The sequence below is a fragment of the Triticum aestivum genome, chromosome 2B (assembly GCF_018294505.1).
Source record: "Triticum aestivum cultivar Chinese Spring chromosome 2B, IWGSC CS RefSeq v2.1, whole genome shotgun sequence".
Lineage (NCBI taxonomy): Eukaryota > Viridiplantae > Streptophyta > Magnoliopsida > Poales > Poaceae > Triticum > Triticum aestivum.
Window position 1 is genome coordinate 716,449,901 of NC_057798.1, and position 12,652 is coordinate 716,462,552.

Consider the following 12,652-nt stretch of genomic DNA (forward strand, 5'->3'; position numbering starts at 1 on the left):
ATATTATTACATGCAACAACAATGATTTTGAGCGAAGCTTCGTCCGGTGCCGCTCCCCGCTCGCCCGGCTCCGCTTTGGCCATGTCCAGCAGCCGGCTGCGCTCCTCAGAATGTTGGTCCGGTCGCCAGCATGGTAGAATAGGGTATGAGACACGGGCCGGCTCACGGGACTCAAGGCGCCGCCGTCTCCCATGCCCTACTCTTTCTCGTCGGAGCCTAGAACCCATTGGGTGCCGGTGGACGTTAGATCGATGACGGATTCGTCCAGGGACGAGCCGCCGACGTCCACCACGATGCAGTTGCGGCGCCCGGGCTGATGCGCCATACGTGGCGTTGGAGAATGCAAGTCCGCCTCGCTGGCGTCCACCGCCGCGAGGGCTGCCGCCGCCTCCCGCACCCGGTGCCTTGCACGGCGGGGACGCCGTGCCATGGCTTCGTCAGACGAGGCCCATGGTGCGTCCCGATGCTCGGCGTACCAACGAAGGGGTTGCGCGTCCGCCAACGCGTTCGGACACCAGACGGACCGCACGACCTTCGGGGAGGCGGCTACGGCTGGCCTAGCGCTGGATCCATGCGCCATTTGGGCGGATGCAATTGATTCCCGACGGATGGAGTCCGAGCGTAGCCGTGCATGAGCCTCCTCCCGGGCGCAGCAGAGCGCAAGCCGGATGGCCATCTCCTCCTAGGGACTGTGTGGGATGAGTTCGGGGTCGACGGATCTAGAGGTGAAGGACTCGGATCCGCTGTCCGCCATGCCGGAGACGGACGGAAGGAGCCGGAGACGAATTTAGGAGGCGGAGGGGAGGGGTTGGGAGTGAAGTGGCTAGGGTTTGATCCGGCGAGCGGATGGGAAGGAATTTATGTGGGTCGGATGGGTCAGCGTGGGCCGGGTCCAACATGACGGGCATGCCCGGGTGCCCAATATTTGGGTCCGATATGAGGAGTACCGGTCAGCTTGGGCGTTTGAGACGTTTGAGGGCCGTTTGAGAGGCTGTCTGGGTCAAAAGATCGTGACCGGACAGTGATCGAGCGGCCCGCTCGGATGTATGAGGCGGGTTTTAGACGGCCGGCTGTAGATGCTCTTAATTGCCTGATATCATGTATGATATATGATTGTAGGAGCATATCATTCTTTGGTAGTCCGATGACAATGTACGACGAAGCTGCCGTATGCGAGGGATCGACATGTAGTACTCCATGCCTGAGGCCGCGGCCACAATATGAACACGTCACACGATCACACGACGAAGGCTGAGAAACTCTGCTGGTCCTTAACCGATCGATGTGTTCCTTGTACAAAACAACTAAGCAAGGATAATCTGCATTCTGCACATGCTGTTTTAGCACTCGTGGCAGGCTACAAGATTTTGATTCCACCTATCGAGAGAGACTCGTGTGTAGCCTTCTGAAGTAGCTATGGTTATTCTAGAAGAAGGAAAATTGGTAGGATTACACTATAAGTAGCAGCTTCTCTGTGGCCTGCAAGTGCAAGAACCAAACATGAAAGAAAATGGCGGCCACAAGAGCAGCAGTGATGAAATTGGCGATCGTCCTCCTGGCCATGAGCCAGCTCGTCCACATGATCGAAGGGCCGCTGGCCGAATTTTATTAGAAAGAAGGAGAGTACAACCAAGGGCCGCCAGCTCGTCCACATGGCGACGCCAACGGCGGATCCAATGACCACTACGTCATCGTCTCTACTGGTTACGAGCGTCTCCGGCCCTTCCGACGGTTAGTCATCTCCTCAAGTTGATACTAGTAGCAGTATTTAGCTTGGTCAATTGTTTAGCTGCTGATGAGAGGTACTACAAGAAACTGAGATAGTTAATCTTCGTCTTGGCCAGGGGAAGTCCATCCTAAACCCAGCCATGGCATCGGGGAAGAGAAGGTCTTGCTCGATGCGCCCAAGCCCGGCAGCATCCCTGTTCCTCCACCCCCTCCCCACCTCGTCCTACCGTGCAAGGGAAGAGCGTGTTGACCTCACGGCCGGGGATGATCAAAGTCAAGTGCAGCTGGAGCTCCAAGTGACCAAAACAAAAAGAAATAAAAGTCCCTAGCTTCCTCTGTATTGCAGTACTCGATCGTTATGATGGACTAATGGAAAAAAATAAGCGCGACCTTGTTATTTTCGTTTTGCCTGCAATAGGTGTTCGAATTGTGAAAGTGAGAGTACTTCACAAATTTCCACTCCTGCCAAAAATTACTTGTTAAATTGATGGACTCTAGTGGCACCTCTACATATGTTTGTTGAAAAGAGAGGATGGTGAAAGAAGCTTTGACCTTAACAGCTTGAACACAACGAAGCTTCATACCCCCGCAAAAAAAAGAAAGGGCGCTGATAGGCGCCGGCGCGCCGGCCCAAATTTGGGCCGGTCAGCTGCCAAGTGTCGGATATGCGCGCATCAACGGGTGAGATTTGCCCCTTCGCGTTCCCCCGGGTCGTCTTCCTCCCACCGCACGCGCGCGAGAGAAGAAAAAATCTTCGCAGGTCAACCTCCGCCCACGGCCGCCCCTTCGCACTTCGCCCAGGCTGCTCGCCGTCGCAGCTCGACGGGGCCGTCGCTGTCGTAGCTCGCCGGGACCCTCGCCGTCGCAGCTCGCCGGGGCTGCTCGAAAGAAAGCCGTCCGTCCCTGTCTCCTACCCCCTGGTTGCAGCACTACCGGTTAGGGTTCCAGCATCGCCACCAGCCGCCGTCATAGTTCCCGTCGCAACACCGCCGCGCAGCTCTGTCATCGCCGCTCGCCATTGTTAGCTGCCGTTCTATATTTGAAGCTTTTTTACAACCGTGATGTAGCTTTTCTAGAAGCCGGTTGTATCATTTTGCGGCGTGCGGTGGCAGACCTCGAGCTACCCCGTATCCGTATGAAACTTTTTTTAAGCCGGTTGCAGCTCTTTGCGCTGCGCGGTGGCCGACCTCTAGCTATCACGTATCCAGTCGAAGCTTTTTTTCAAAGCTAGTTGTAGCTTCCTTGGTTGGCCGGCTTAGCATTTTTGGGTGCTGGTTCCAGCTCTGACGTACGTCTGTCGAAGCCCCTTCCTTCTCTGGTTGTAGCAAAAAATGCCGCCGGTCGTATCATTTTGCGGTGATGGTTGTAGCTCCGATGTGCACCGGTTGTAACACCTGCTTTCTCTTGTCCCTGGTTGCATGTAGCAAATTACGTCACCGGCTGCAGCTTTGTCGAGTGCCGTTAACAGCTTCGCCGTGGCCGGTTGAAGCATCCCGTGCAGCACGTCGACGCATGTAGGTTCGCCGGGGTATGGCGCCCCCTGGAAGCAGCGGCCATGGGTGGCAGGACCGCAGCATCGCGTGCACTTTGCTGGCGCAGTTCGAGTAGATGCGTGACGCGCGCGGCGCTCGTGGTGACCGCGCGACAGGGGTTGGAGCAGCCACTCACGGCTGACGGCGGCGAGCAGGATGGAGGCCGACGGCGGCGAGCCGGATGTGGGACGACGACTGCGAGCGGGATGGAGGCCTTCGAGGAGCTGGCGCGCACAATGGAGGCCGACGACGGCGAGCTCCACCTCGCGCCCTTTGGCGAAACTGCGCGAGACGGAAGGAAGGAGATAAAATATGTGTGGCCCCACATCCTACGTGTCGTAACTTGAGTCGTTGTTATCGTGTGTGCGTGGGCGCGGCCGGCGTAACGGTTCGGCCGGCGCCCCGGCCACAAACACTTCCCAAAAAGAAAGAAACAGAAAACAGAACGATGTTCCCCTTTCCTCCTCCTCTGGCGCTCCCGCGGGCGGCAGGGGAGGAACCCTAGCCGTCGGCCGCCTCACCTCCTCTCCCTTACTCCTCCTCCTCCCGCCGTCGCCAAAGGGTGCGCCCGGGCGAAGCCCGGCCGGCGGTGGCGGCGGCGGGGCCTTCTCACCCCCTCGCGAGGCAGGGGCTAGCGCGGGCCGGTGCTCTCGAGCCGGGGCGTCGCGGAACGCGGGACGTGGCGGTGCGGCGGTGGCTCTGCGGGCGACGGTGCGGGGATCTGCTGCAGGCGCGGTGGGCTGCGTGGTGGCGGGCGCACACGGGGTCCGATGCGGCTGCGTCGGTCGGATCTGGCCCTGCGGTGGCGCGGGCCGAGGGCGGCGCGGCCAGCGGGCGGCCACCTCTGCCATGACCTTTGGGGCTGGTGGAGGTGGGTGGTTGTGCATGTGCTGGAGGTCAGGGACGGCAGACGCGATGGCGGCGCGGCGGCTCGGCTAGATCTGGCTTCGGCATGGCGCGGGCTACGGGTGGCTTGGGCTGCGGGCGGCTGCCCCGACCGGGGCCACTCTGGCTGGTTGGGATGGCAGCGCAGTAGCGGCGGTTCGACCTACCTTCCCCTGATTCTTGGGGTGCTCGGAGCTGCAGATGGAGGTGCGCTCGGCAGGTGGAGCACGGCGCCGCACTTCGTTTGTGGTTGGCCATGGTGGCAGGGGCGCTCCGGGGAGTTGGCAGGGGTACCTCCGGGTCTTACTGTTGCCGGGGGTGGCGACGAAGACCTGGCCCCGGTTCGTGAAATGGCATGGTGGTTGCGGCACGGCCGGCAGCCTCCGATGGCTTCCCCTGCCCTGCTCCGGCCGGCTGGGCCCCGTTCTTTGCCAAAAGGGTGTGCTTTTTTCGTCTGCGGTGTCGTTGGCTCTGGTTGAAGGGGTTGGGGTGGTCTTGGATTCCGGAGCGGCGGCTTTGGAGGTGGAAGCACGGTGCTCATGGGCGGAGCCCGTGGCTCGGGTGCTGCCCGGTGGCCATGGCCGTGTGGGCGGCATGGTGGTTGTGGTGCGTCGATCAGTGGCGGTGGTGCGGCGTTCGTACCTTGCCAGGGGCGGTGAGTGTTGGCCGGGGTGAAAACCAGTTCTGTCTTCGGGCAGGCCGGCGGCGGCGAGTTCGTTCCCTTCTTGAAGGCGGCGTCGCGGTCCTCATTGCCCATTGTGTTGCTCCAGGGGAAACCCTGATCCGTGGATCGGGCGGTGGCGGAGCTCTGGTGTCATGTCCTTCCTGAAGGGGCCGCCTTGGAGCTCACGGTTCGTCGTATGTGGCTTCGTCTCTTCGCGGTGGTGTTCACGGTTGAGGTCCCTGGTAGCTCTTGGAGCGATTAGGGTGGTGTAGTTGCGCTCAACACCTATGTATCTAGCCTTGAGTGTGTGCGTGTGTTGGGGTGGCGTGTGTTTGTATCGACTTGTTGATGGTTATTGCTTTATATATAAAGCCGGGCGAAAGCCTTTTTGGATAAAAGAAAGAAAGAAAAAAGAGCTTCATACGGTACATCTATCAGAACTAGACATCTCCCTGTGACTGTATGCCGCCCACAACATATATATTGGAGTTTAGGATATGAGTCTAGGGAGCTTATTCTTTATTTTGCCTTACCGGTTGTGATTTTGAGCATGTACTTCTTTTTTTTTGTTTTGCTCCGCTTGCGAGCTATAATACTTTTATGACTTTGTGATACTTTAAGACTATTCAATAAGATGGCTGCATGCATGATTATGATGCAGAGGCCGAGGATACGCCTCCATTTCCCATAAAAAACAGCATATATTGGAATCGAGTACTAACTAGAATCTGAAAAGAACTTAGAAGTGTCCATTCTATGGTTTAAATCTGGACCGTTCATTTTACACTGCTTTAATAATTTGATCAATAATACTATATCAAATATTTATTGATAGATAAGCAAGCAATAAATATTAATTAATAGTAGCCATTTTTAATTGTTCTGCCAAGGTCCTTCGAAATTAATTCATATATATCTGTGCTTATTTTTCTAGATGACAATCTTCTATATATGCCCTCCACCTACAGTTCAATAGATCAACCTCAACCCACATAACATCTCAGAAACCCAAGAAAGTCATAGCAGCAAAACCATGAGGCCGTCGCAAGCTCTCTCGCTTCTCGTCCTCCTCATGATTCTCGCCTCGTCCAGTGCTTCCATCCTACAAGACACGTGCAAGCGCTTCGGCGGCGCTGACACCTACGACATCTGCATCGAGTTCTTCAAGGCCAACAAGGACAGCGCCGCTGCGGACAAGCGCGGCCTCGCCGTCATCGCCACTGGGATCGCCAGTGCGACGGCTGTGGACACCCGCAAGCGCATCGCGACCCTGAAGGCCGAGGAAAAGGACGAGAAGATCCAGCAGGTCATCGCCTACTGCGACAATATGTACTCCGGGGCTGTCGGTCTGTTCGACAAGGCTGCCAAGGGCATCTCGTCGGGCAAGTTGGGAGACGCGGTGATAAGCCTCAGCTCCGCGCTGGACATCCCCCAATATTGCGATGACGAGTTCGTCAAGGCAGGCGTGAAATCTCCGTTCGACGCTGAGAACTTCAAGTTTGGGGTGCAGTGCGCCATCGCTCTGGATGTAACGAAGCTGTTGACGCTGTAGTTAGCTAGCCACCGAGGATATGAATCTGTGTAACTGCAGCAAGAGTCAATAGTCATTTCAATGAGCAAACTCCTCGAAATTAATAAGCCCATAATGTTATCACTGAACTATGAAAGACGTGATGGAACACATTTCTTTTCTATGGATTTGTTTTTGTGCTGATTCTTGGAACTATGAAAAACATAATCTTTCAAATAAACCATTTCAGATATAATTGCAATCTCATTCATCATTGCTTTTTTGCTTTCCTCTTAATATACCATTCAAATTTATTTGAACCCTACCAGTATTTCTTTCGTCCCAAAAGAAACCGAAACCTGTTTTTTCAACTAGAGAATTTCCTTTCAGTGTTTATGAAATTTGTGTTAATCTAGCATAAAATCTGGTTAAATTATGTAAAAAATAATTATATTTTTGTTTCTAACACAACAATTTGTGCTTCCGTCAACAAGCGAATATGCTTCTAATGCAAATAAAATTTCTTTCCAATGACTAAGAGTGTTCGTTGTTTGGATCTGTCTAGGATACATTTAGATGTGGTATAGTTATTGCACATCTAAGTGACTGGATCAAACATGAAAAGGAAAAGAAAAGAGAGAAGGAAATACCAGCTCAAATCTACACATAAAATCAATGGTAGAGCGGCACATCTAGATGTGCTTTAGCGATTCGTTGTTTTTTCTACAGTTTTATCAAATTCCCTGTCCCTCATATTGGATAGAGTGTTTCAAGATTTGCGGTTTTTTTCGCACAAGCTGAGCGGTTGTTGTTCTGTTTTATTGTCTGGGCTAATTTAGTTGACCTGACCAGGGTTGTGCGTGGGGGCTATATCTTGCTTGTTGTGAGACATTGCCCCAGCTATCCTCTGGGGCACCACTAAACGGTCCAGTCCAACACTATAGCTCCATGGAGCGGTTTTGGGAAAGTTCTAATGTGTCGGTTCGGACCGCTTTTAAAACCTTCCGTGTTGTTATTTTGCTTCTTTTGTTTCTACATGTTTTTTGTAAAAAAAACTTTGTTTTTAAAAATCCATGTCTAATTTTTCAATACACATTCTACATCTTCTTTGTATACACACATAACATTTTTTTAATACATGTGAATACTTTTTAAATACAAGTTTGAACATTTTTATGAATAAATTTCAAAAAAATCAAATGCACATAATTTATTTTAGAATGGTGAGAACTTTTTTTCTAAATTATACAAACATTTTTCTACATTATATAATTGTTTTCAAACTGTGATGAACTTTTTTTACAAACACATGAACACTATTTTAAATTTCATGAACATTTTTTAATGGTACAAAATATAATTTAATATCACAAATATATAATTTCAGAAATGTGAACTATCTTTTCAAATATCATGAACACTTTTTTGAATGGCATGAAACATTTTTATAAAATTACACGACCATTCTTTTTAAATTATCAACCTTTTTCTAATGGCCTCAAACATATTTTGGAAGGCATGGCCATTTTCTGCATGTTCCGGATATTTTTTTTGAATGGTACTGCATTTTTAAATTGCGCAAACAATTTTTCTACCCCTTATAAATTTTGTAAATGTGCGATGAGCACTTCTAAAGTTTAAGTAAATTAGTTTTGAAAATATATGTGTCTAGAATATTTCAAAATATAAACAAAAGTAAAAAATGAATGAAAGAACAATAGAGCTATGCCCATGGCTAGTTTTTTAACGGTGCGTGGGGCTACATCTTGCTTATTACAAGACACTAGATTACCGTTGCATCAAATGGCGCAGACTCTCATTTATAACGACGTGTGCTTTGAAAATAATGCATTTGTTATTTTGTTCAGTCTTGGGCAATCACGTCTGGCAACATTTCTAATCCATTCATATAAAGAAAGAAGAGATGCCATTGTTTATAAATACATGTACTTTTAAAATTATGTGTGATTTTCAAATTTATGAATTTGGTGGTACTCTTAGGTTTGACCAACCAAGTATCGTAAAAACTTTAGGTCCTTTGATATAAATAAAACAAGGGAGGATTGTGTTTGAAAATATATGCATTATGTTATTATTGGGGCATCCAAGAAGATAAAATTAACATTCTCTATTCATTAGTTTTTTTTTGATAAAACCCTATTCATTAGTTATACTTGCTATTTAGACCTATCTATATTTTAAATCAGGCTCATCTGTCTACGGCCTTGGCGCAGTGGTAAAGCTGCTGCCTTGTGACCAAGAGGTCACGGGTTCAAGTCCTGGAAACAACCTCTTACAAAAATATAGGAAAAGGCTGCGTACTATAGACCCAAAGTGGTCGGACCCTTCCCCAGACCCTGCGCAAGCGGGAGCTACATGCACCGGGCTGCCCTTTTTTTAGGCTCATCTGTCTATGATTTTTTATTCCAGCCAATTCGGCCCATCAGTCGCCACCTAGGCTCGGCCCATTGGGAGTAGAATATGAAGATGCGAGGATAGATAGCAGCTTCATTTCTCTTTCTTAAAAAAAAATCATTTTCTCTTTCCTTGGCAGCTCCATTCGGTGAAGAGAGGCCATCAGAAATATCATGTTTAAATCTTCCTATGTTAGTACACTATTTGTGAAGAATAATAAGGTTCATATTTTGTGAAAAAGGGCATGATTAATTTGAGGAAAAATGCAAGTGCTGCTTATGGTGGGTGATGGCCTGTAAAGCCACCTCCTCTATTTTTCAAAATATAAGATGTATTAGTTTTCATAAAAGTCAAACTGTCAACATTATAGAACAAATCTACAATACCAACTAAATAAAATATGAAAACATATTTCAGGCTGAATATGATGATATTGGTTTGGTATTGTGGACACTGATATTTTTTTTATAAACTTGTTCAAACATAAAAAGGTTTGACTTCTAAAAAATTAATACACCTTATATTTTAAAATCTGATGGAGTATATCATATCGCACAATCACCTACACATGAGCTGGCATGGGCCGCCCAGTAGCATGTGGTTCCATCGTGTTTGAATCAGGCGGTTTTCTTTAGATTTTTCACCTTTTTCCCGACGATCCTGATTCTTTATTGTTTCTGTTTGGTTCTTGGTCGTTTTCAATCTTTATATTTTTTTGATTTTTCTTTTGCATTTACTTCTTTGTTTTATTTTTTATTCTAATGTTATTTAAAAAAGTGTACCTCTTTTTTACAAATACAAGTATATGTTTTCAAATGTGTGAACACTTTTAAAAATTATGTGGAAATGTTAAGGAATGCTTGAACACATTTCAAAATAATTTTGTGGTTTCTTGTAGCAATGATACGAAGCATTGTACCAGTAATGTTATCGATTTTGAATAAAGTTTGAATAAAGCTATGTTCGCTGTAGGATCTCCCAGGTCCGTATGTGCACATACATGAGCTGAGTACGAAGACATCTACTCTGATAATTGGCACTGCAAATATGACATGTGGGTCCAAACCGGGAAAATGGAAAAAACTGAAAATGGAGTATTTTGTCTAACAAACAATCAAAGGTACGCCAAAGAAAAGAAAATTATGATTATAAAGCAAAGACGAGGAAAATATGCTTTTTCTGTCATACTTCTCTTGTTTCTCATGTCCAAAACCGGAGTTGAGAAGCACCATTACACTACACAGTAACTTCCAGACCGGAGCTCGCGACCACAATATGGACCGACGACGAAGGCTGACAAACCCTGTTGGTCCATCCCCTCAAAAAAAAAAAAAACCCCTGTTGGTCCATAACCGATCGGTTTTCTTTCTTGTCCTTGGACAAAACAATTACTCCAGCAAGGATCATCGGCATGTGCTGTTTCGGCACTCGTGGCACGGTGGCAGGCTACTAGATTTTTGATTCCACCTATCGAGACTTGCTACAAGTTACACGTACATCTTTCAAAATTCTCTAGCGTAAACATATTTCAAGATTACACGTACATTTTTCGAATACGCGCAAGCACTTTTTTTAATTATTTGAATCTTTTTAGAAATACATGAACCATTTTAAAATATGCACACTTTTTAAAATTAAAAATGCCTTAAAAAATACATGAACATATTTTATATTATAGGAGTATGAACATTTAAAAAATAAGCAAACACTTTTTAATCAAATTAATGTTTTTTGAAAAAAACGCGAACACTTACTGGACAGGGGCAAGACAACTACTCCAGCAAGGATCATCGGCATGTGCTGCTTTAGCACTAGTGTCAGGCTACTAGATTTTGATTCCACCTATAGAAGTAGAAAGAGACTCGTAACTTACAGGTCATGCACTCGGGCAAGCCTTAAGAAGTACGGAGTACTAGCTATGATTATTCTGAAAAATAAAAAAAATTAGGTAGAACTGTCGGCCCCTCCACTATATAAGTAGCGGCTTCAGTCTCCTGCAACTGCAAGAACCAACCGAGAAGGAAAATGGCGGGCACAAAAGCAGCAGTGATGAAGCTGGCGGTCGTCCTCCTGGCCATGAGCCAGCTCGTCCACATGGCGACGCCAACGGCCGATCCAACGACTGCATCGTCTCTGCTGGTTACCAGCGTTTCCCCTTCTGGTTAGTCTTGGTCATCTTCTCAAGTTGATCCTACTACAGTAGTAATTATCTTGGTTGATTAGCTAGCTATTGATAAGAGGTGCAAGAAACTGAGATAGTTGATTTCTGTCTTGACCAGGGGGAGTCATTTCTAAACCCAGCCATGGCATCAGGGAAGAGAAGGTGCTGCTCGATGCGGCCAAGCCCAGCATCCCTGTTCCGCCTCCTCCCCACCTCATCCTACCATGCAAGGGAAGAGGGTGCTAACCTCACCGCACGTGGAGCACCAAGTGAAGTGCAGCTGGAGCTCGAAGTGACGAAAGCAATAAAAATGTCCCTAGCTTCCTCTGTATTGTAGTACTCGATCGTTATGATCGACTGATGGAATAAAATAAGAGCAACCTTGTTTATATTTCGTTCGCCTGCAATAGGTGTTCACATTGTGGATTTGAAACTACTACTTCACAAGTTTCCAGACCTGCCAAAAATTACTTGCCTGGCGCCACTAGCACAACAACTAATGTCAGCCAAACTGAAGCTGTGTCGCGCAAGAAACAGAGGAGAAATCGTATGCCAATACTAGGGCAGAGTGCCAACCGTCGAGCAGGTAGCGTGCCTCCAGCAAACGGCAACGCGGCCTGCCTGCCCGACAACCGGAGACAGAAGGGAGGTTCGTCCGGACCTGGAATGGAAAGGTCAAGCGGTTGCTCTGTTCCACTGCTAGACTACATGGGAGGACCAGAGAAGCAGAGTAAACAAATCAGGCCGAGACCGCCTGCCTGCGGGTGGTCTTCTGATCAAAGCCGTCGTCGAGCAAATTGCACAAACCATCAAATATTTGGGTCAAATTTGCACAGAACATCTACTTTTTAAGTTTGTTGCAGAAAACACCATCTACTGGTGTAATAATCTGTTGTAGCTAGGTCTAATATGTAATTTGATTCTGTCCACATGGTCTCTAACAGATGGATCCTGCTTGTAAGTGTGCATGCGGCAACAAGCACATACTCCCCGTTCCTAAATATAAGTCTTTGTAGACATTTTAAATGAACTATAACATACGAATGCATGTAGACATATTTTAGAGTGTGAATTCACTCATTTTACTCCGTATGTAGTCACCTGTTGAAATCTCTAGAAAGACTTATATTTGGAAACGGAGGAGTAGTTATCAAGTCAGTACTAGATATAAGTATGATTTACTGGTTTTTGGATTTGTTTTAAATGATAAGTTTGAAATACACTACTAGGAAAAGGGCTATAGATGGAATTAACACTAATGACGCACCAGACATGTGGTGCGCCATTACTATATACTAATGGCGCACCATGTGTTGGTACGCCATTAGTGTCAAAATATTAATGGCGCACCACATCGCGGGTGCGCCATTAGTAAAAAAAATTTTTAAAATTTTTTGTCAAAACTACTAATGGCGCACCGTGGGAGTGGTGCGCCATTACTAGTTGAAATAGTAATGGCGCATCATGCCACGGTGCGCCATTAGTAACTTGGTCACCACTTCCACCGAATGCACCCCCCCCGGTGGATCGCCTTTTCAGTTTAAAAAAATAAAAGAAAATGATGAAAATGTAAAAAAAATAAAAGAAAATAAGTTTCCCATGTGATATGTGGTCTAGTTGTTGGGAAAATTTGCAAATATGAATTTCGACTTCATTTGCAAAATCTCTCGAGAATTTGTAAAAATGGGCATAACTTTTGCATACTAACTCGGATGAAAAAGTTTTTTATATGAAAAATCATCTACTCGAAAAATTAC

The 12,652-nt window shown here is 47.3% G+C and overlaps 2 protein-coding genes across 2 annotated transcripts; both read left to right on the forward strand.

Annotated features, from left to right (window-relative positions):
• Positions 1–5,809: 5,809 nt before the first annotated feature.
• Positions 5,810–6,516, forward strand: LOC123042262 (pectinesterase inhibitor 12-like). Its single transcript, XM_044464747.1, has one exon. The coding sequence runs from the start codon at positions 5,843–5,845 to the stop codon at positions 6,359–6,361; it is 519 nt and encodes a 172-aa protein (XP_044320682.1). The 5' UTR covers positions 5,810–5,842; the 3' UTR covers positions 6,362–6,516.
• A 4,241-nt stretch (positions 6,517–10,757) lies between these two features.
• On the forward strand, positions 10,758–11,286 carry LOC123042263 (uncharacterized). The gene is made up of 2 exons (XM_044464748.1): positions 10,758–10,895; positions 11,014–11,286. Exons 1-2 carry the CDS (start codon positions 10,760–10,762, stop codon positions 11,139–11,141), a joined length of 264 nt encoding a protein of 87 aa, XP_044320683.1. The 5' UTR covers positions 10,758–10,759; the 3' UTR covers positions 11,142–11,286.
• The last annotated feature ends 1,366 nt before the right edge of the window (positions 11,287–12,652 follow it).